We start from the raw sequence: 24,634 nt of genomic DNA, 5'->3' as shown, positions 1-24,634 counted from the left end.
GGTTGAAGAAAATACCTCCTGAAAACACACTAGATCCAGACAGTTTTGTGAGTAAATTTACGAAACCCTTCAAAAAACTCATCATTCCACACTCTGTATTTGTAGCACAAAGGTTATTTATAGTGTAAATGGAATATTTCTTTCATGTTTTCTCTCACTTTAATGCATTCAGTTCTATTAAATTCTTAGAAAACTAGGATTTGGGTTGGAAGGTACCCCTTGAAAACATCCCAGCCAGAAGGTTCTCTGGGCTCCTTATGGACGCTTCTGTGGATGGGGATCTGCCATGTTACACTTGGTCCCTTTCCTTATGCAGGCATTGTTATCCCTCCTTGTATGAGCCTAAATCTGCCTCCCTGGTTGTTGGACCCATATATCCCTGTTCTGACTTCTGAAGCTACACAACACAGTCTTTTATACAAGAGCTCTCGTTGTATTAAAGACAGATATGCCCTTCTTTTGGTGTGTTTTATTTCAGGCTAAGTATACCTACTTCCATCAATTAATCTTCATGTTCCTTCAATAAATATCTGTTGAGCATCTGCAGGGTGCCAGCTGGGCAGTGATCACCTCACAGATCCATGAGCCCCTTCATCAACATCCTGTTAATGTGTGGCGTCTGTACGTGGAAGCATTGTGTCAGTGGTGGTCAGGCCAAATGGGATGGCCTTCTCCTCATTTGGACACTGCTGTGATAATTCGGCTTGAGAGTGAATAATGTTTCGATAGGAGACTCTTGCCCAGCTCCCTTTACACGTGAGCTGCCCCCACCTCTGATTTTGTCCAGTTGAGGATTTAGAACTTTCACATGACTTGTTCTCTTTTCATGTCTTTTTATTTGGGCCTTTGTTCCTTTAGAATGTTGATTCTGTGAGCTAACACGTTATGCCCCATGGCATTGATGCCATCTTCACTTCTCTTTAGCAGACTTGTTGTCTTCATTCAAGTCATTAGTAAGAATGTCAATGCAAAGGAGATATATGGGGTCCTGGGACCTCCCAGAGAGACTGTGTCATTAATTTAAAAATACCTATTGATCACCTGCTGTGTACCAAGCAAGGTGCCAAGCTGGTGATTCACTGGTGAGCCAAACCATTATAGTTCTTTCCATAGGCAGACACAGGCTGGTGCTGAGACAGACGAGAGCAACCAGGCATAGAATGAATCCCAAACTGATGAGACCACGAAGGAAGAAGACAAGAGTGCCATGAGAGCATAACTGCATGACCTTATTTGGGAAACCAAGAAAGGTGTCTCTGAAATGACCCTTGGGCTGGGAGAGAAGAGATATTGGTCAACCATCCACTCAGTAGTGGATTTAGTGGCCATGCTGGGCATGCAGAAAACATCAAAAGAGGCGTAATGTCTAGTTCCCCCTCTTGAGTAACTCCGAGTCTCACAGGGAGTTGTGCCAAACGTGCCTGGAATGACCAGAAGCATAACCCGTGTTAGTGGTATAGGTGCTGTCATCCCAGATTGTTGTGAGCCATTCTGACTGAAAATAGTCTCATTTTTTCCAGTAGAGTCATCCAAATATCCTTGGAGTTCCAATATTTTGATGTTGAAACTTTTAGAACACCAGCTCCTTCTTGCACCTGGAGGCTGCCCATAAATCTCCTGTCAGATAATGTGTCCTGGTTTTATGGAAAATACGGTCACCATGCTTGCTGTAGGGCAGAAAGAAATATGAAAGGTGATGTAATGGTGATGAGTTGCCCCAGATTTTCTGAGACAGGCCTGATTTTAAACGGTCTGTATTGCGATCGGATAAGTGTCTGCTGGTTTTAAAAATGTAGTCACTTTAGATAATAGTGTAAGTGCAGGATGTTGGGAAGTGGGGGAGCTCAGGGGGGGCTGGATAGTTGGAGAGGCTTTCTCCAGAGGGAGTGAGTGGTCCTGGGGCAGTGGCAGAGAGGGGAAGGATGGAGCATCTTGGATTTGCTCCTCGCTTGGTTCCGCTAGCCGTGCACATTTCTAGGGTATCTATCCTGTTCACCTAACAGTGTATGGTGAGCGTTTCTGAAAGGACAAAACTAGGAGGATAAGGCTGGCGTATGACACATTCTATAGACAGAAGCAAAACCACAATTATCTCCTTTTGCAACAGGGAGATAACTGAGAATTGGTAGTGTTGGCATTTAGCTCTGACTTTGGGATATTTTCTGGGCTTTATAAATAAGTACTACCTACTTAGAGCTCCAGGTCTAAGTAATCAATCTGCAGCTATGTTTAGAGGAGTAGGCCCCCTTGTGGCCAGGGGTCAGGAGCAGCAGTGGCCTGAGCCCTGAGTCCTAACTGCTGTTAGGGGTCTTTGCCTTAGAGCAGGCCTTGGTGAGTCATGCGGGCCAGGATTCCCTTTGCTCCATGGGTCTTCTCCTCAGATGACCCAGCTGGGCGGTCAGAGCTGAGAATTCTCTCTGCCATGGCCTGGTTTGTGGCTTGCACCCTGGTGATAGATCCTGCCAGGGGCAGCAGAATCAGTTCAAAAGAAGCTGAGGGCCAAAGCAGCATTGGTTTTTTCCACTTCTCCTGGTCCAGCAAGAGGAAGGAAAAACTACCCACCTTGGAAATGGGACCCTGGCCCTGGACCCAGCTGTGAGGCTCTTAAAACAGAAAACAGCTTTGGAATAAACACTGCTCTCTCGCTTGCGTCCTGCAGCTTGCTGAGGGCCCGGAGCTCTTGGGCCCCAGGCATGCCCGTTCTCTCTGGGCTGCAGACTGGCCTGGCTCCCCTCCACCTCTGGGGCAAGAACCCCTGACTCGTTCAGGCTGCAGTGGGCCCCGGTGTCGGTGGAGGGGCCAGGCGTGTTGCAGGAATTCCCAGAGTCAGGGGGCTCCCTGAGAAGGTGAGTGGTGGCAGTAGAAGGAAGGAGCTAAGCTTTTCTAGGCTAAAGTGGACTTTCTAGGGACATGACAAGTTTATGGATCCTTCCCAGACCCAACCTGAAAATGACCTTTTTAAACAAACAACGGAAAGTATGAACCAGACCATTTCTCAGGAGCCTCCAGGACCACTCTCAATAGTCTGCTTCCCCCAAAAGCATCCCATTGGTACATTCTTCCCTAGAAATTGCTTCTCCTTGCCACTGCCCACCACTCCCCACAGGACCGGCACCACCCATTCTTACCCCTTCCCCTCAGGCCTGGACGTGACTATAGCTGCCATGCTTCATTCAGTCAAGGCCTTATGTAGGATGACGCTGGTGTGGCCCGCACACCCACCCATCTTTAACAGCTGCTCGGGCTGCACCCGGATTCTCTGAGCAGTTACCTACACTGAGGTGGGGGCAAGTGCTGCCTACAGACTCCTTGACCCGGATTAGTAACAAGAACTTTTATCTAATGGTGGCCCCTTTCTCATTTCTTCCAGTTCTCTATGACAAGAAAAGGAGAGTAGATGCCCGGGCTTTCTATAGATGGCCTGTTCACCATCCTCCTTCAATTAGGGACATTCCAGGGGTGGGGGGAGAAGGCCTATTTGGGCTGCAGGGCTCCCAGCACAGGAAGCCCTTGAGCTTCTCTTATAGTAGTCTGGCAAATAGACTGGTTTTGAATCCCCTTCCACCAGCCAGGGATTGGTCAGGCCAAAGCGGGTTCCCCTGACCCTGTTCACAGGCTCTGGGGAGTAGGAGGTACCCTAGCCTTCTAGTCGTTGACTATAGCTGCCGTTTGTGGGGCTGGCCTTCTCTGAGAATGAATATGCTTGGTGCCAGCTCAGCTGGGCCCCAGTCGCCATGGATCCCTGAGGATCATATAGTTGAAAGGGACATTGGCGGGGGGCGGGGGGAAGGGTAGGAAAGCTTGAGTTTTGTTTTTACTAAATAACTGGGCAGCTTTTCCCTCCATTTTTTCCAGATGCTTCTTCAGAAAAGAAATTTCAGTGGCTTGGACTGGGAAGTCTAAATGTGCTTTAAATGTGTATTTTGAACCAGGACTCAAACCCCTTTGGTATTCCCCTGCCCCCAACACGTCACCAGCAAACACCCAGAGAAGCACCACATGCATGGGCTTGCTCACAAGAGGACCTCATTTGAGGATCTTGGCAATTGTTTCTTCTCTCTTTCCTGTGTCCCCTGGGGCCCTGCCCAAAATCCCTGAACAATGGCTTGTGCAAGAACGTCACTGCAGAACAGATCAAGCAGAAGTGGCTAAGGAGAGCTGCTCTGGTTAAACTGGAACTGTCTGTGTAGAGAGATTCAGAGAATAGAGGGGGCCCCAGAGTTCTGCCAGCCTGCGTTTGCCCTGCCCTGGCCTGAGATCCTACTCTGCTCGGGAGTCACTTCTCCCAGCCCATCCAAGCATGGGGGTCCCTGCGGGGCTGCCAGAAGGTTGGTGCCATCTTGTTTCTAAGCTTGAATGGCTGCTTCTTAGGAACCCAGCCCTCTCAGGCCCTGGGCCCAGCTCCTTTGGGGCAGAGTGCTGTCCTGGGAGGTGGCCGGGGATCCCTGCTCAGCTGGCAGCAACACAGCCACAGAGCTCCTCCCTCTCCACCACACTCCCACAGTCCTCCATGCAAAACTCTTTTGGGGCACTGACTGCACGCTCTGGTGGGTTGCACATCCCTGTCATCCAGCCGACTGGGAGCCACTCCTGGGTGGACAACCTGCTATGTTCATCTTATTTCCTGGCCCGGAGAGAAAGCCGATGTGGCAGGAGCGCAGTGGGCAGACACAGGCACGAACCAGGTCTCGCAGGGCCTTGTGAGCCATGGCCATTGGATTTTATTCTTAGTGCAATGAAAAGCCACTGGAAATTTTTTAAATAGAGAAGTGACTTTGGTCTGAATTGTATTTTTTCAAACTTTTATTTCTTGATTTTAATACTTAACATAAAGCCATTGTGTGATAGGCAATGTAGTGTTTGGAAAAGGGAAAATCCTACAGATACTTGAAACAAAACAGAATTCAGAAATAAATCAGGAAAAAACGCATTTTTTTTTCTTGTAAAGTATATGTAGCATAAAGTTGGCCATGCTTCAGTGTCCGGTTCAAGGGCATTAAGTGCATTCACACCGTTGTGCAACCATCACCACCACCTGTTTTCCCAAACTTTTCTTACCTTAATGAAACTGAAACTCTACCCATTAATAATAATTCTGCACACCCCCACCTCCTACCCGCAGTGACCACCATTCTGTCTTCTGTCTCCATGAATTTGACTACTCTCGGTACCTCCTAAAAAGTGGAATCAAACAGTATTTGTTCATTTGTGCCTGGCTTACTTCATTCAGCATGATGTCTTCAGGACTCATTCACTGTGTCATGTGTCAGAATTTCCTTCCTTTTTAAAGCTGAATACTATTCCATTCTATGTATGTACCATTTTGTTTTTGTTTTGTACATTTTGTTTTATGCGTTCATCTGTTAATGGACACTTGGCTTGCCCTTTTGTCTGTTGTGAATAATGCTGCTATGAACATGGGTGTCCAAATACCTGTTCAAGTCCTTGTCTTCAGTTCTTTGGGGTTCATATCCAGAAGTGGAATTGCTGGATTATACGGTAGTTCTATTTTTAATTTTTTTGAGGACCCTCCATACTGTTTTCCACAGTAGCTGCCCTGGTTTGCATTCCCACCAACAGCGCATAGGAATTCCAGTTTCTCCTTGCCAACACTTGTTATTTTCTGTTTGTTTGTTTTTAATAATGACCATCCTTAAAATGTGCTTTTATAAATATAAAATGAAAATTATAAAATTATGACAACATAAACACCAGCAGATGAGAGATGTCCACAGGTTGGTGGACAATGGAAAATGAATAGATGATTGGTTGGCTTGGGTTTCAGCATCTTGTGTTGTGCTGTGCCTGTGGTCTGGGGAAGGGACAGCAAGAAAAAGAAGCCAACTTGGGCCAGAGAGTTCCTAAATGGCTGAGGGAGAGGAACTGGAGGCATCAGGTACTTTTAAGGCCTGGGTTGTAGAGTGGAGCTGAAAACTGGAGGGTCGATTAAAAGTCTAATAAGGAGCAGTTAGGTCCCAGGCCCCTCCTGTGCCCCATGTACCAGGCTGCTGTTCCTCCCCCACATCCTGAAAGACCGTGGGTTCTCTGTGGAGAAACTGAACCTGACCGACTCTCAACTCCCGGACGCAACACACAACTGAAGGCAGAGGTGAGGGGCTGTAGTCAAGAGGGAGAGGGCTAAGGGCAAGTGAGCATCCTTAATAAGAGCCTCATGGCCTCCCCTCACTCTAAGCCCTAAATGCTGGTAGACAGATGTAATTGCTGTGTCCCCATCACCACCACCAAAGCAGCAAGCATCTTCTTTGTGGAAATGGGTCATCTCAAGAGAGAAGATCCACCAATACTGATAGTTGAGGGTTTTTACCCAGTCACTCTACTGGGAGGTCCCACAAGTTGACAAGTCCCCGCCTGTGTGCATGGAGCTTTTTATTGCTTCACATGTGAAAAATCAGTGAAGGATCATCAGATGCTCAAAAGAAGCCTCTGTTACGAAAATAAGAGACAAGAAGGATCAAAAAAGGAACCAAGAAGAAATAGAGACCATGGTAAACAGAAAACTTTGAAGAAATTTTATCTCACCTTAGAGATAAGATGTTGCTTCCATTAAACAAGAAGAGGATATTATTCAGAATGGCTTTGAAAGGCCAAAAAAGAAAGAGGTCTTTGAAGTTAATGATAGCCAAAATAATAGCTTCAATAAACTGGAAGATAAAATGAGAAAAGCTCCTGGAGAGAACAAAAATAAGGAAGAGAAAAATAAGTGAGAAAAGAAATGCAGAAGGTCATCTAGTTGGGCTAATATCCAACTCACAAGAGTTCTATAAAAAGAACATTAAAAAAAAAAACACAGTGGAGAGAGAATTATCAAAACACACAAATCCCTAAGAATTAAAGACGTGTTACCGATAATGAGAAGACCTATAACCAAAGATCCAGTCTGATAAGTGAACAAAGAAGGCAACCATACGAAGGTGAGTCATCATGACATTTTAGACTGTCAGAGAAAAAGGGAAGGTTCTAAAAGTGTAAAAGCAACACACATGCACGCATGCACACGCACACGCAGCACATGAGAGATGAACAAGCAGCACGGCATTATATCTCTCCGGAGCAACGCCGGATCCCAGCAGCATTGTCTTCAAATGCCATGAAACAATGCCCCCAAAATGCTGAAGGAAAAAAGGATTTCCATTTAGAATTCCATCCCTAGATGTACTGTACGTTGAGTATAAAGTTAGAATATTGACACTCAGAAATGCCAGGTTTAAAAATTGTAAACTTCTATGCATTCATTCTTAAGAAACCACCAGAAGAGGCTGTGTGCAGCCCAAATGGTGATAGACACCAGGAAGTGCCCCAGAGATGGTGAAGGACCACTGTGCATCAGACTTAGAAAGCATCCAGTGTAGACTGGATGGGGAGGACAGAGTATTCCAGGAAGGATATCTCCAAAGGAGGAAAAAATAAAAGCAGGTGGTAAACTAGTTATCTGATGTGTTTGACCATTGCTGAGAAGAAGTTTATAGTTCTCCTAAGATGTCGAAGTTCTTAAAAAACTAAGAAAAACCAAAGTATGGCAGTTATTAACTCCAGAAAAAAAAGAAAAGTTCAAGAAATTGAATTGTAACATACTATGCAGCTTGGCGGCGAGCAAAGTTAAAATGAAAAAACACTATACACTGACATAAAAATTGTGGTGTAATGATTAGGGGTTGGAGAAGGGCTTATGGAGGGAGGGGGATTTGAGAGCTAAAAGCTCAGATTCCATACAGAGAAGTTAGGAAATGATGCCTACAGTTTAAAAGAATAGAGTGGTTGTTATGTAAGGTTGTTGTTTAGAAACATGGGAGAAAACAAACACCAGAAGAAATGGCTGCAAGAGTTGAAGATGACACTCTCAAGGAAGTGGAAATTGGGGATGGGAGGGGAGGAGCAGTGGCCTGCTTTTTTTTTGTTATGACTTATAGTACCAGTGGACATTTTGACCATATGCATGTATTGTCTTGGTGAGAATAAAAACAGCTTTAAAAAAAGCACGTTTGATTGTGTTTTTCAGCCTGGCGGGCAGTCAGACACTGACATTGCATGAGAAGCAGTTTTTGACTCCTTATCTGGCATGATTCTCTCTGCAGATCAGGATGCTTGGGGACAGTTGGAGCCTGGAGATGACATTGTGCCATAAAGTAGCAAACTCATATGGCTGCTCTCTGCCCCTTGTGTTAGGCATGTTCTGACAGCATCACAGAGACACTCTGCTGGCCCTATTGATGCAGGCGGCAGGAAAGGTCCCGCTTTCAAAACCCTACCTGCTGCGCTCCCCTGCCCCACGCCCCCACCGTAGCCTGCCAGCTGGGAGAATCCAGGTAGAATGTGCGCTTTGTGTGGTAACGGGCTTGGGGAGCAGGTGTTCGGTCAGAGGAGCAGCCTGCAGAGACTGAAAATCAGAAATCAAGCCAAAGGGGCCAAGTTGAGTGGTTTTCGGGTTGTCAGGACCCTTGGCTCATTGTTGCCTACCTCTGCTTTTAAACAGAACTACCTCAAATTCTCAGTCCTCGTCATACAGGACCTTTCTGGTATGACCTGTGGCCAGTTTCAGAGTCTTATGGGATCTGGGCTTTGCTGTTTGAGGGGTAAGGAGGCACTGCCAAATGGTCTGCGTGTTCTTTGGAGAGCAGTCCTCTGCTGTATGCGTTCTGCCGGTGAAGTATGTCTGTCTCTCTCTCTTTCCAGGTCCAACCATGACTGGCTAGAGACTCCAGATGTATTACCCCAGATTTATTTCCTTTCTGACACTCACCCGTGCCCTTGAAATTCCAGGGCTGCATTCGTCAGTGAGGCAGAAATCGAGATCGTCTCTGCCTCAAAGGTGCACATGGTATTTCAGGAGGGGATGAATGGTGCGGTCAAAACCACACGCTGCATGTTTGTTTCAAAATGTGCTTTGTGATATTACATTAGAAAAGTGATCCCTTTTCAAGCGGGGTTCACCTTTTCAGTAAAAATAATGAGCCAATTCAGCTAAAGCAGAGGTGTTCACAGTTAAAGTATTAGGTTTTTATCCAGTGAAGAGTCTAATACCTTGAAGTTGTCTTTGAGGACGTGAGTCGTAGAGAATGAGGCCCAGCAAGTCCAGAAGTTTAAAGGACTGATATTTCTTAGGGCACTTTCACACTGTTAATAAAGCTGGGAGCTGAGTGGGTTCTGAGTACCTTATTAGGAAGAATTACTTTGAGGAGAAGAGAGAGAATGTCTGACCTGTAGATGTTATAACGGCTGTAGTACCTGTGCCTATTTCATTTGGTCATAAACTTTTCCATGCAAGTGGTGACTGGTATCGTCCCCTCTTTCAGCTGTGTAAACTGAGGGCCAAATAAGTTAAAACACTTGCCCACGGTCAGGCAGCCTGTAACCGGTGCAGACAGCATCCATACACAGGTATGTCTGATTCCAGAGGCCAGATTTGTCAGGACTCTGGGCTGCAAGTGACAGAAGCCACCTCCAGCTGGGTTAAGCAAAAGAGATGTGCTATCTTACACAACTGATCCTGAGTCCAACACGGTTCTGTCAGGCAAGGTCTCCATCTCTTTTCTTCACTGGTCTGTGACGTCTGGTTCATCAGATGGCCTCCTCCTCTTGGGAGGGGGCAAGAAAATGGGGGGCAGGGACGGGAAAGGACAGCCGTAGACAGCTTCGGGCTTACATCTGCCCAGCTTGGGAACTCTGTGAAAAAGACAGCTTTGTTCTCCCTTTATTCTCACTTAAAACTGCAGGGAAGAGCTCTCATTGGCTGGCTTGGACCATACGTCCATTTTTGGAGCCCATGCCCATCAGCCAGGAGGCAGCTGACTGACTGGCATTCCCACCAGACTGATGTGTGGTGGGTTGAGGGGGATGGGGTGTGCGGCAGGAGATCTTGAGCCAGTCAAACAAAACCAAGCCACAGCACTTACTTGATAAGCCTCTACAATGCCACATGCCTCCTATTAATATTTGAGTATACCTGAGAGCATATCTCAACTCAGTAGCAGAAATGGTGATCTCCCGGGCCAGCCTCACCAGCTGGAGAGGCCATGTCCTTGAAAGCCATCATGAGAGCTAGTAAAACCAGAACACCAGGGCTTTGTGTAGAGAGGCTTCTGGTAAGGCTGTAATAATCCCCAGCCACGCCAGAGCAACTGGGAGTTCAAACAGGAGGACACTTGTGTTATATGGAAACTGAATTTGGAGGAACTAGGAAATCAGCAGTGTGACAGGTGCCTGATGACATGTAGGATTCTGTTTCTTGGACTGCTTCCGAGGTTTTTAGGGGCTTGTATCATTAGGAGGGAATCAAATCAGAAAGTTGCATGCATTGATAAGCTTGATCTAGATAAAGGGATAGAATTTTTTTGGAAAGATTCGGAAGGGCCTGAGGTGTAACCCAAGACTGCCAAGACATCACCTGCCTTGTGCTCTCAGGGGAAGAATCATGGAGTTCTCAGACTTGCAGGTACAGGGGTGCAGGGGTGCCTGTGTCTTGGTCCATGGAAAAGAAAACTTGCCATAGAAAGTGAAAGTGGCTGATCACAGAGGGAGACTTTCAGCATCTGCCCCTGAAGACATGTGTGGTGTTTGCTGAACCAGTTTGAGGAATGGTTCTTGACATTCTGAATTCATTCCTCATGGAATCACTTTTGTCCTCCTTGTTCCACACCTTGGACTATGGGCAGGGTGCATCCAGCAGTCTCAGCCTCTCTCTAACTGCTGTTTTTGGCTGGTCTGATCTCTTCCTGCTGGATTCTGTGTGTTCAGTTAAGGCTTTTGGCTTTTGGCAATGGGATTATTCAAAGTGCCTGCCTGTCTACAGGGCCGCATGCCAGGTGCTGACACAGACACAGGCCCCTAAGCTTGGTCATGCCATGCCTGTGGCTCACCCTTCACTCTTCACCCTCATAATATACCCATGATGTCAGTTTTATAGACATTTTTTGTGGTCTAATTTGTTTGGAGTGTTAATGTTTTCATTCTCCTTTCTGTGCATCATATCCATTTATTATCTGAGTGAGCTTATTATACTTGCAGATGGGGCAGAGGATTCTTCTTCAACTAACTCCTCAGCACCATTGGTTTATTTCCCATTATTTTTTAGTTTTCAAATCACCAGCCCTGATCTAGTAGTCATTGATCATTAGGGAATTTATTTATTATATAAGAAGCTGCCTCAGAATGGGGTAAGAAGTTCAGAGTCACGTGCTATAGGCAGTCAGGGAATTATAACAGGTAGACAGTTGTGTTGCAGCATCGATGTTGTCGGGCTCAGGGGAGACATCCACCTGACAGGTTTCTGTAATGTCAGTATGCCAGGCTCAGCCTTTCCCGGCATCGATTCCGTGACCCAGTGAGATTCAAGCAGATGTTCTTTGGCAACCCCTCAAGTCTACTGTTCTCCGCCCCGAGGTTTTTTAGCTCACTGCTCACGGCTTCTTTGTCTATCTTCCCAGCTCTCCAGCATCCTGCTGGGCAGCCTGTTTTCACCCTGGCCCCAATGCAGTCCTGATTTCTCTCTTCCTGGTCTCCCTCCATCTCCAAGGGGGGCAGAGCCTCAGGTGCATCTCCTGCCGAATCTGGCTGATACATTGGCATTGCGGCTGTGTGGGCTTGCGGTACGCATACAGGGACAGGTCTGTCCAGGAACAAAGGACTTATAGGAGATCATCAAAAATAGCAAAATTGCCCCCCCCCTTTTACTGTCCACCAAGCTAAGATGGCAGATGTGTTGCTCTGAGTTTTGCCAGGGCTGTGGAGATAGGGAATCTGTCACTGCTCTGGGCTCAGGCTGTGGTAGCCTGTCCCAGACACCTTGGAATAGACTGAAAGCCCTTCACACATGTCAGAGAAAAACCAAGAGACTTAGTGCCTTTAAGAATGTCTCACTTTCAGTCAAAACAGCACCAGCTTCTGAGAAAAAGGCTCTCAAATATGACAGGTAGTATCATATTGCTGCTGAGTAGGCTGCCCACTTTCTCCTCATCATCCAACACATGCAGAATGAGCCTCCGTTCCCTTTAAAGGCTTTTTGAGGATGTAAAGGTTTTTGAGGACATTTTATGGAGCTGGAACACAGTTTTACTATTTTAAATTATTATAGGGGTTATGGTTACTGTATCTTTATTTTTATGACAAGTTGTTGGTTATGCTCTTGATTTATTTGATCCCAGGCTTTTGTTCAAGAACACAACCTCCAATTAAATGTGGTTACTGTGGCAAAAATACGATTCTCCTTAGAATGACCCTCTGTGGGGCTGTTTCCAAAAACTCATTATGGTGAAAAGTCAAGGCTGCCTGTTCGTGTCCATGAGCATGTCTCCTCGTGGTCACTTGGTTTTCCTGTATGGAGGATTAGAGAGTACGAAGGTCGTGGGCTGGACCCAGAGGAGACTGGAGGGAGAATCGGGAAGCTAAGTGGGTCACCATTCAGAAGCATACTACCTCAGTATACTGCCCAAGGCCCCCTGATGGAAGGGGCCTTAGCTATCAGGAGCTGTTTTCTCTTCAATGAAAGAAAGAATTACAATCTTGAAGGGGCTGGGAAGCCTTGCCAGTCCCAGGACTCCAGCCCCGGCTCTCAAGCTGCCCTCCCTTATCACACCGAACATCCTAGGGGTGTCTTGGGCACATGTACGGCACTAATCCAGTCTATTTTAGACTGTTCAGGTTGCTGTAACAGAAATACCGTGGACTGGGGGCCTTAAACCACAGAAATTTATTTCTCACAGTTCTAGTGGCTGGAAGTCCAAGATCAAGGCGTGGCTTGATTCAGTATCTGGTGAGGGCTTGCTTCTTGGTTCATAGATAGCTGTCTTGTTGCTGTGTCCTCACGTGGGGGAAGGGGTGAGGGAGCTCTTCAGTGTCCCTTTTATGAGGGCACTAATCCCATTCATGAAGGCTCCAGTTTCATGACCTAATCATCTCCCAAAGGCCCCATCCTAATACCTCCTAATACCATCACATTTGGGAGTTAAATTTCAACTTATGAATTTTGGGAGGACACAAATATTTAGTCTAGAGCCCTGCCGTATTGTTACTCTGGGGGAACAACCCAAGGCTTGTGTATGGCATGGCCATATCTTTTATGAACTCTTTGAGTTTTTCTCAAAGTGGAGAACAGACATTGCTTTAACCTAGAAGAGATTTAGGGTCTCTTAGGGAAAGACACTTACCAGTTCTTTAGGTTCTACAGTATTTGTCTCACCAAAAACATGAATTTACAATGAGGAATAGAGAGACAACCACTCAACTTGGAGACCAAAATTGTGGTCCCAAATCTCCACTTGATCTTCCATTGACCGGCTAATCATCGACTTCTTTGGGCCTCTTTCCTCAGCTCTCTGGGTTCAGTAATATGATTGGCTTTGCGTGTCGTCACTGACACTGTTGGAGCCCCACCCAGACCCCCTTCACCAGGCCAGTATACCCATTCCCAGATGCTGTGTTGGCTAAGGGTTCACAGATGGGGTTCCCTGAATCCCTGTTTCAGGTTCTGCTTCTGGGTACCCCAATCCAAGACCCTTTCCTCATAGGGTTGCAAGAATCAAATAAGATTCTATATGTGAAGGTCCTCTAAAAACTAAAATATCAGTGGGTTTTTAGTGTGGCCTTGGACCAGACTGTAAAAATCCTAGCTGTGGCTTCTTGGCCGAAGGCCTGTGATGAAGGCAGATAAGGCACCCAGGGAAGGCAGGGCTGTTGTCTTGCATCCCAAGGAGGTGAGCCCAGGCTTCTTTCTCTTCCCCACCCAGGAGTGCAGGATAGTGGGCAGACAGTAAAAATGGGTTTCCATGAAGCTGATTGTCTTTAGGTATTATTAGGTAGTGGTTGAACAAGTTTTTCTCCTATTGGGAAGATAAGAATTGGAGTTGTAAATCATTTCAGACCTGGGAACTGAGCGAGATCACAGAAATCCTTGCCTGTGCTTCGGATGCAAGGTGCTACAAAAGTCTCACAGCAAACAGCAACTTTCTAAGAGGCACCAGTTTTAGCATATTTAAAAATCTAAAATTTACTTTAATGTGGCATTTCACAGGTAAATTGGTCAGGGGAGGGGGTGGTGTAGAAAGCAAGAGGAAAATTGAAAGGAAAGAGAGAGCTGAGTCCATGAGGTCTAGAACACTTGCAGTGTCCCCAGTTAATCATTGATGCCCCCAGGCCTGTGGGCCCCAGAGTCGCCTTGCTGCAGGGGGCCAGAGTACTAGCTAATGGAATGCTAACCATGCTTTTGGTGCAGTTAATGATTTATCTCCTCCCATTACAGTGCTCTACTCCCTTTCTCTGAAGCTCACAGAAGGCTGTGTAATCATCTTCTGGAGGTTAGGCTGGCCATGCCTAATGGGGCAGAGGGGAAGATAATGGTCATTTGCAAACTCACTATAGGACCAGACTTTCAGTGGGCTTCCTTTTATAGGAAAGAGTATTTCCCTTAGTTGTTTTCCAAAAATATGCTTTAACGAAGTAATTGTTGTCTGATGTTCCTTTGTATGAACTTTTGCCAAGATAGCATCACAGGATGACATGATTTTATGTGGGTACACAACATTTGTCACCATCAAAGATGCATAATGTTTATTTGTAGAGTGCTTTTATTTCCATTGCTAGATTTAAGTACCTTGAGGGCCTCAACAAATTAATGTTTGTGCTGTGCATTTATTATACATACTAATATAAAAGAAACATGGGGCGCCTGGTTGCTCAGTTGGTTGGGCATCTGACTCAGTTTTGGCTCAGGTCATGATCTCATGGGTTGCGGGATGGAGCCCAAATCAGGCTCCATGCTCAGCGCACAGTCTGTTTGGGATTCTCTCTTCCTCTGCCCCGCCCCCGACTCTGCATGCGCGCGCTCTCACTCTCTCTCTCTCAAATAAATCTTTAAAAAAGGAAAAAGAAAAACATATTTTCATTTAAATTTTTTCTATTTCACAAAGCCCAGATATGTTATTTGCAGAAATACCAGAAAATAATTGTTCAGTAAAGAAAAAGAGGAGAAACCCAGAGATAAAGCACAGTTAACACTTTGTTTCATATTATATATAATAGATGTCAGAGCTTATCTGTCCAAGTGAATGTGGACCCCTCATCATGATCCACCTCAGAGTGGATGTGAGTGTGCTGGTGACAAACGTTGTTGTCTGCTTCTGGGGGACATGACTTCAGAATCTCAGCGTTCCCTCACAGATACTCAATCTCTGTCATGAGGATGGCTTAAATTTTAATGGGAAAGGGATTTTTTTCCAGAATTTATAAATACGATGGGCAATATTGATTTGAAGTTTTGATTTTTTTTGTTTTCTGTTCTTTTTTTTTTTTTTTTTTTTTTTTTAACTGAGGCCAGACTACAAATTAGTGAGGATGGGGAGGCAGGCCTTGTGAGATTTATAAGGCGGCACTGACGGGGTGATTATGGAATAACCCAAGAGGGGATTGTTCACTCTGGGGGTTTTCCCTGTGTTTCCAGGCTTCCTTCCCTAGGAAGACATCTGCATCCCGGCTACTGAGAAGTGGGTTTGAGGATGAGTAGGAGGTGGGATGACTGGGAAAGGAAGTGAGCAGAGTCCAAAGGTGACCCTTGAAATTGTTAGCACAGTTGTTTCTGCGTTGGTGTGCTTAGGGAACTCACTGTGTTTGGGTGCTGTCTCCCCTGTGCTGATATAGCATCTTCTCTGAGCTTGCTGAGGTGTGAGGAGTTCATTGACGGCTTTCTTTGTAAAGTCAATTTGGGGTCATCCAGCAAATTTTGGTTTTGTTTCATTCATATCCATGGTCTCTTGTCTTGCAGTGGATACATGGGTAAAAGCTATTGCTACCACCATTTTATAATACAAACAACTACTTTCTCAGAAGACTTCTATGATGTATACTATGCATTTTCCAGTGCTAAAATCCCTTAATTCTGGGTCCTAGGCTGTGCATCGATGGGCCAGTCTGAACCCTGCTCCTCTGAAGATGAGTCCATTCTCATGGGCCTGTTGAGTCTCAGGGTTTAGAGGAAACTTCCTTCTCTGAAACCCAAGGTGATTTCTTTTTCTTGGAATTTGTCTCTCTTAATTTTTCCCTCTTTGGGGAAATATCTTCTCTCCAAACAAGTTACTGTAAGGTTCACATGTGTCAGGTACTTAGAAAAGTGCTTAACACTTAGCACTCAACAGATGTTAGCTACTAACTAGTATTAGAAACAGAGCGCTCTAAAGCCACCCTGCTCCATAAAAACATCAAGCAAAAGCCCACGTGTTGTTGTAACTTTTCTAGTACCTCATTAAAAAAGTAAAAGGAAACAGGTGAAATTAATTTTTTACAATATATTCCACTTAACCCAACATGTCAAAAATAAGATCTTTCAACATGTAATCAATATTTTTAAATCATCAAGATAATTTTACATTCTTTTTTCATACTAAGTCTTCAACACCCAGTGTGTAATTTATACTAACAGTGCAGCTCAGGTAGGACTAGCCACATTTGGAGTGCTCCATCACCATGTGTAGCTGGCGCGACTACCATCCCAGGCAACTCAAGTCTAGAACGTTTTTACTCAAGGTGAGTTCTGGAGACCAGAAGTATCCGCATCATCTGAGACCTTGTCTGAACTGAAGAATCTCAGGCCCCACCCCAGACCTAGAGAAGCAGAATCTGCATTTCAACAAGTGATTTATTTGCATATCTGAATGGGAAGCACTGGTCTAGAATGCCCACGCTCAGTCCTCACCCCATGGGATTCTGATTTAATTGGTCCAAGGTAGGCACTGGGCCCTGGTATTTTTTTAAGCTTCCTCTGGTGATTCTAATATGCAACCAGGCTTGAGTCACTTGTGTAGTGGGCCCTGGAGCCAGGATGCCTGGCTCTGCCACTTTCGACCTTTGAGATCTCAAGAAATCTACCACAAGACTCTCTGTGCCTCAGTTTCTTCATGTTGTGAAAGTCGTATCTGCTTCAAGGAACGTAATGAGTTAATACGTATAAAGCACTCAGAACCACACCTGGCACATAGGAAGCACTCCTGAAATATAAGCTCTCACCTTTTCTTCTTTTCCTTAAAGGTCCGGGGTTACCCAGAGCCCCATGTGACATGGCACCGAAATGGGCAACCCATCACCGGTGGGGGCCGCTTCCTGCTGGATTGTGGTATCCGGGGAGCTTTCAGCCTTGTGATTCGTGCTGTCTGTGAGGAAGACAAGGGAAAGTATACCTGTGAAGCCACCAATGATAGTGGTGCCCGCCAGGTGACAGTGGAGTTGACGGTGGAAGGTGAGTTTCAGGACGTGAGAGCCATGGTGGAAGATGAGCTGTCAGTTTCCCCAAGGCCTGCAGCTCCTGCGTCTGCCCTCTCTTGGGCAGAAGAGAAACCCGCAAGAGAAAGCATGCCCATCCCTGAACTCAGGACCTTTCATCTAATGGTGGTTCCTGCGAACAAGGGAGGCATCCCAGGAGACACTGTCCAACTCATATCACCTCACTTTCCTGCTCCAGCCTTCCCATGGCTTCCCCTCACACTGAGACTGAGACCCATCCCCTACTCCTGGCCAGGCCCCTTGCCCTTTCTTGAGCTAGCCTCAGGGCCTTCCCCTGCCATTCCCTGTCAAAGCAAGAGCTCCGTCCAGAGCTCTCACCTCCTTCACGTCTCTGCTCATGTGTTCCCTCCTTAGAGGACCTTTTCTGACCACCCCATCGCCGAGACTCTCTACCCTCTCACTCCCCCTGAATATTTTCTTCCAGCACGCATCGCTGTTTCCCATTTTTTAATTCTCTCCTCCACCCTTACCTTTGACTAGAAACGCTAGGAGGCAAGGGACTTGGTATCCCTTATGCTCTATCTCTAGCATCTAGAAAACTTCATGGCACAGGATAGATACTAAAATATTTGGAGAATGAACGAACAGTGTTTCTTATCATCATTATAAAGTGACACTTGCCTATTTATAAAAATTTTGTTAAACTCAGAAAAATATATAGGAGATAAATATACCATTTGACCATCAGTAAAACTGTTTCTTTTGCTGCTAGTGTATCCCCCACATGCTGAAGCCCCTCCACTGGAGAGAACATTTCCAGTTCAGGCCACTGGCTGCCGCTTAAAGGCCTGATGTCCAAAAGGATGTGGGGGTTTGTCAGACCGTCAGAGGTATGACAAGTTTCCCTCGACCCTTACAGGCCTTTCTAAGGGCTAATAAACCGGAAGTCCAGACTCACTTTCTCCCCTCTCAGGAGATAGTCTTCCGAACCTGGTTTTGGGGGCACTGTATATGAGGATTAAAGTAACCAGAGAAGGTTCTGGAGGGGGTGAAGTGCACCTGGCCCAATGTTTTCCCTGCTTCCCTACATCATGGAAAGACAGACAGGCTGTTTCATCAAACAGAATGTGCATAGTTTGGATGCTTTCCCCAAATTCTTTAACTGAGTGACTCATTCCTTTTAATGACCTTCAACTGCGGGCTGGAGCATTCCAGATAGAAAGTGGCCCCTGATCAGAGTCTCTGAATGGCCCTCATCTAGGACAATTCTGGTACTGTGGTTTCTTCTATAGTTTTCAATATCCAAACTTTGAGTTGAGGATCACAAATAAAAATTACTTTCCCCCCCTGTATTAGTCAACTCAAGCTGTCATAACAAAATAACTGCACACTACATGGCTTCAATAACAGACACTTATATTCTCACAGTTCGGGAGGCTAGAAGTCTGAAGTCAGGGTCCAGCTGGGTATGGTTTCTGGTGAGAGCTCTCTTCCTGGCTTATAGATGGCCACTGTGTCTTCATATGGCAGAGAGAGAGCTCCAGTGTCTCTTCCTCTTTTTATAAGGGCAACAGCTCTACTAGAGTAGGGCCCTGCTATTATGACCTCATCGAACCTTTATCACTTTCTCCCAGGCCCCATCTCTGAAGACAGTCACACTGAAGGTTAGGGCTTCCACATAGAAATTTGGGTGGGGACACAAAAATTCAGTCTATAATACCTCTTTTCTGGCTTTCTGTTTATTGCCAGAGAAATGGGGTATTATGAGTCAGAGTCCCAAGGTTCTGGGCCCAGCTTTTGCCAATCATATGTGTAACTTTAAACCTTTGGCCCTCTGTTTCTGCAAAGAAAGGGTTTTAATTCAGTGGTCTCTATAGACGGCTAGCCTTTGTTTTCTGTGATCCATTTGAAAGGAATGGAATGGGTTAGGCATGCAGAGGAGGTATATAAAACCCAGGTAATATGAAATCTTCTTTTCAATTCCCGTTATTGAGGAAGCTAGAGCTGGTGACCTACTAAAATTTTTCCTGCTTTGCTGAGATGTGGGCAACAGGGAGGAAAGAAGTCGGGAGGGCTATAGAGAAATAAGGCGAGACAAAGACTCTCAACCCTGCGTCCTCTGCTTTGGTTTTAATTTGGGGAGACGCAGGCCCAGACCACTGAAGATGTTTTGTCTTCTAGTCCTAGGACGTAGAGAATGGCCTAAAGGCTGCAGCATCTTTAAATGTGAGTGGCCCTGTATACATTCTGCTTCTGCACCGAGGGCTGGTTTCCACTGGTGTGTGGCTTAGGACCGCCCCATAGACCACACCCCTGGAAGGAAGTGGGGATTCTCACAAAGGGATCTAGCAGCCACCTGCCTTCTCACCAGCTCTGTGCTATGCTTCTTACTTGGAAAGAGCAGAGGCCCTAGAATTAAGAGTGTAATTCATATGTGAAGATTTTGACCCCCTAGTGGTCAAGCTCAGAAGACAGTGTTGGTACACGGTCTTGGATTTTAGCTCCACTAATTTCTCGCTATGGGGAACTTCACCTTTTGGAGCCTTATTTCCTTTTCTGTAAACTGGAACCCACCGCTGCCCCGCAGGGGTGTGTAAGGATCAGCGCAGCGGTGGCAAATGTAGGCACCCGGTAAATGTGGCCTTGTAATATTTGAGTCTGCTACTAACATCCTGAGAACGACGTCCAGAGAGAAATCTTTGCATGGAGAATAGAGGAATATGCTCCCTCGTCTGATTTCCTGTTTGGTAACCAAGACCAGGAAACATGTAACATCCTCCATGAGCACAAGTGCCTTAACGATAGGACTATTCATCACCTTATGCAGTGGGATGCAGCCCTAGTGTGAGCCCCGCAAGGCCAGTCTGTGGCCAATCCCGACACTCACCCACCTCCAGGGGGCTGGTCACAGAGACTTGGTACAGAGCAAAGAAGAGGCATGGCACCCGCCCTCTGGGAGCTTTCTTTCTAATAGAGGGGCCACAGGTCTGTCCTCCAGCACAACTGTCCACAGAAATATAATGTGAGCCATGTATATAATCTTAAATTTTCCAAGAAGAGCTGACATTTCAGTGTAAGTCAACAGCAGAGGAAAAATCCATGTCGCCGCTCAGAGGCAGTCAGGCAGGAGGAATTCCTCCTTATTTGGGGGAGGGTCAGCCTTTTCATTCTCTTCCGGTCTTCAACTGATTGGATGAGGCCCACCAACATTAGAGATGTCTATCTGTTTTACTCAGTCTACTGATTTCAGTGTTAATCTCATCCCAAAACACCCTCATACAGGGGCTCTTGGGTGGCTCAGGTGGTTAAGTATCTGACTCTTGGTTTCGGCTTGGGTCATGGTTTCAGGGTTGTGGGATCAAGCCCCAGGTCAGGCTCCACACTCAGCATGGAGTCAGCTTGTCCCTCTCCCTCCCCCTCTGCCCCAACTACTTGCACAGGCACTCTCTCTCTCTCTCTCAAATAAATAAAACCTTAAAAAAAAAAAAACCCTCATACAAACATCCAGAATAGCATTTGACCAAACATCTAGGCACCCCATGGCTCAGTTAAATTGACACATAAAATTAACCATCACTAAATACTTTATTAGAATATTCCTGAATTATTACCAAATACTTTGTTAGAATATTCCTGAATTATTTCATGGAATCTGACACATTTCTCCTTCTTGAGCTATCCATTAGGAATATCAGCTAGGTAACACAGACCTGCTGTAAAAGTTAGCAGTGGTATGTGATATGGGCTGCAAAGGCAAAATGGGAACGTGTGCACACAGGTTGCGAGAAAGCAGCCATGAAGCAGGAAAAGATGCGCAGAGACCACGTATGATATAACCAGAGCTAGCTCGCATCCAGTCCTTCCTCCATGTTGCTGGCAAGTTTGGGATTGGTCATCCTGAGGACAGGTGCCACCGTGTTCCAACCTGTACAGTGCAGGGCAGGGTGATGAGCATAAAACGTGGCTGCCAGGTGCTTGCCCCTTTTGCAGGCCTGTGGTCACGGCAGGTGTCATTAGGGTGACCGTTTATCTGGTTTCTGCTTACTCTACCAATGTTACAGAGCCTCCTTTGGCTTTCAGAAGAGTCCCAGTTTGGATAATAAATATACATGGCTTGACATGCCCAGTGCCCTGGGCAGTGAGAAAGCTGTAACAGGGATGTTGTATTCTAGGAGAGGTGGAGTAGCAAGAGCAAAGGTTTCAGAGGACGTGGAGAAAGTTTCTTTTCATCTCTGAAAAAAATTCCAAGCCATTAACCACTCTGCATTAGAATGCAATGAACAATTTTTTTAAAGTAAATTTAAAAATAATGAATACGTATTCACTGGGGAGTAGATTTGGCCAGGAGCTCCCTCCTCTTAGGGAGTTTTCTTTGAAATAAATAGGAGGGGCAAAACCCTAGTTCCCCGCACACACACACTCCTTTCTGGACCCGGCCTTGGCCATCATCACTCTTTCTTCTGTCTCTATTAGGTGCCCCATTCTTCCTGCAGACTCCTCTGCCTCCACCACTGTGGACTTCTTTCTGCAGCTTCCTCCCCTGGAGGTGATGGGTTCTGAGGCTGTCCACTTTTGTCTCTGCCACAAAACAAAGCTATGCCCCCTCATCCTAGAATGTCTCCAGGGAGTGAAGAGCAAATCCCTGTATCCATTGCCCCGTTCACGGCTCTTCTCCTCTCTGTGTCAGGCACTGACGACAGAGCAGAACAGTTCAGACAGGGTCCCTGCCCGCTGAGATCTACTTGTACTGAGAAAGAGAGACTGTAACTAAGTAACAAGTGTCACGTTTGTAGCAGAATTAACCACTCCCTGCCTATGTGTGAGAAAGACAGCCGGCAGCCCACTGTCGGGATTTGAGGGCAAGAGGAAGAAGGACCTCACATCATTGGATTTAAGGGGGAAGAGTGGCCCTAGGAACTCGGAGTTAACTGAAGGGTGGAGTTTTACCCCCCAGATCCCCATCTGTCCTCACTTGAGGGCTTCTTCCTGAGACAGGAACTCTCCATCACTCCGGCTTGCCTTCTGTGTGATCTGAGTCTGCTGCTGAGACCAGAAATAAAGCCCCAGACAAAGAGTTATGGGCTTTTTGCACACACAGTTTAGAGTGAGAAATAGTAAGAGAGTTAGTGGGGTCAGCAGAGTGAGGATACATCTGGAGGGGCGGTCAGGGCTTAGATCCTGGGGATGGAAAGCCACTGGAGGGTATCAAGAAGAAAATGACATGATTTGATTTAGGCAAAATATCTCACTGAAGTGTGGGAGGGGGAAGTGGGGGGCTGCCATTGGTCTCCTGTCTTTAAGCATTGATTTCTTGGAAAATGAGCAACGGTTGTTTCTGTTTCCATGTAGAAGGCATTTCCCGGATCCAAACCAGAGGGATCAGGGTGCTGGATCTTTTAATAGCACATTGGCCAATGAAACGATAGAAGGCAACTCACCTCTGCCCCCTCACCTCCACTTCACTTGTTTCGCTTTTGTTCCTTTGTCCCAGAAAGGTACGGATTTTCCTCTGTTCCTCCCTTATCCACACCACTGGCTGGCCCAGTGGATGCCAAGAGCTGTAGGTTTTTGCTTTGCCTTTTAGTTGCCCCTGTCCCAAACAAGGCCTGCACCCTCCCCCCACCAAGTCTGCCTGGCTTTCCTCTTCTGGAAGGTCAGTCTCCTGCCCATCTCCCACTTAAGTGCATGTCCCCCGTGCCCTAGCCACCCCAGTCCTGTAGCCTCCACTCTCTACACCCCCATGAAACCCCTGTCCTGCAAGCCAGGGCTCCCTGACCGTGCACTGCTTGATCATTTGCTTTTAAATCCAAATGTGCCCGTGAGTCGGTGCGAGCGTCATTACATCTTCTAGCACACCTGAGCATTTACATACCGAAATAGTCATACTTGAACACTTACATATTGAAATAAGTATTATGATAGTTTACTTTCCTTTTATTTTTTGTTACTATTTTAGTTACGGCTTTACATTTATTTTCTTTTTGAGATGATATATGGGTGGTTAGCGGTGAACTCTGTGGATGGCCCAGGGGGCATTACTAAATATCTGTTAGAAAAAAAAAAATGCCCATTTTTTTCTGATTAAAACCACTATTTTAAGCAATCCTTAAAATCCACTTTGAAGTTGGCTGCAAGTAGGGCGACTGCTCCCTGGTTTGCCTGGAACAGCCCTGGTTTACTCCTCTTGTCCTGGCAGAATTATTAATTATGTCCCTTTCAGTGTCAAGAGTCCCTATTTGGACGATAAGTTATATCATCATGTATTTTGGAAGCATTTCGTCTCCTTACCATCTTGATCACATTATTCCCCTTGTTGGCAGCATTCTCTGTCCCAGCCCAGGCCCTCTGTATCCTTTAACAAAAAGTGCTAGCTCCCCACTGTTGAACTTTTCACTCCTAAAACCTGCCAGCTGCGTTCTCTTTTACTCGTCCTTGAAAAATCTAAGGGAACTGTTTAAGTACTTCCAGTGCCTTGGCCTTTCCCCCCCTCACTAACTCGATCCTGTCTTCACCAATTCTCTTAACTTACTCTTCTGTGTTTGGCATTTCCATCCCAATCCCCTTTCCACTTACTTTTCTCCATAACCTTACTGTTCTGCCAGATTTTCATAGTTTCACAAAATTAATTTTGCCTTATCTGACAACTTGCAACTTCAAATTTTTGCCTATAAATAGATCCTATTAGTTATTTTAGCCCAAATTCTCTCTTAGTTTTGATGTCAACTCTCTGGTGTTAACTCACATTAAAATGGGCACCCCGTTCCATTTCTAGCTGACTGCTTGCTCTGTTCCCTTTGGATCCTGCCATAAACTGCTCTCACCCTGATACAGAAGTACCTTCAAACAGCATTCTTTTGCTCTTCTTTTAGGCAATGTCATATTTTTGCTTTTTTTTTTAAGGAATAAAAGAATTTTAGCCTTTGGATTAAGATGTTTAGCTCCCAAGAATCTTAAAAATGCCTAGTCTGTTTTTCATTGTGGTTAAAATACACATAAATTTACCATCGCAACCATTTTTAAAGTACACAATTCAGTGGCATTAAGTACATTCACCATGTTGTGTGACCATCACCGCCATCTAGTTCCAAAACTTTTCATCAACCTGAACAGAAACCCCAGCCCCTGGCAACCACTGATGTACTTTGTCTCTATCCATTTGCCTCTTCTGAACATTTCGTATAAATGGGATCAGACGTTTTTTTTTTTGAGTCTGGCTTTCTTCACTGAGCAAATTTTCTCAGGGTTCATCCATGTTGAAACATGTGTCAGTACGTTCCTCTGTGTGGCTGAATATTTCCTTGTAGGAATAGACCACGTTTTTTTATCCCTTCATCAGATGATCAGTCTAATTTTTATCAAATCTTTGCTCCGAGACGAAATGAGTGATACAGTAGCTTGATAAATGCCGTGAATT

The 24,634-nt window shown here is 45.7% G+C and overlaps 1 protein-coding gene across 1 annotated transcript in view; it reads left to right on the top strand.

The window, feature by feature from the left end:
* MYLK (myosin light chain kinase) overlaps positions 1 to 24,634 on the top strand; it is a 194,574-nt gene that overhangs the window by 51,152 nt on the left and 118,788 nt on the right. Inside the window, exon 3 of the mRNA XM_028091307.2 lies at positions 17,029 to 17,236. Within this exon, the coding sequence (XP_027947108.1) occupies positions 17,029 to 17,236 (208 nt within the window). The remainder of the gene's footprint in view (positions 1 to 17,028; positions 17,237 to 24,634) is intronic.

This window comes from Eumetopias jubatus, unplaced genomic scaffold (assembly GCF_037043125.1).
Source record: "Eumetopias jubatus isolate StellerSeaLion01/CBP00866 unplaced genomic scaffold, mEumJub1_p1.0 scaffold_1, whole genome shotgun sequence".
In the NCBI taxonomy this organism is placed as follows: domain Eukaryota; kingdom Metazoa; phylum Chordata; class Mammalia; order Carnivora; family Otariidae; genus Eumetopias; species Eumetopias jubatus.
Note: the sequence above shows the minus strand (reverse complement) of the source record. Positions and strands in the feature narration are given on the sequence as shown.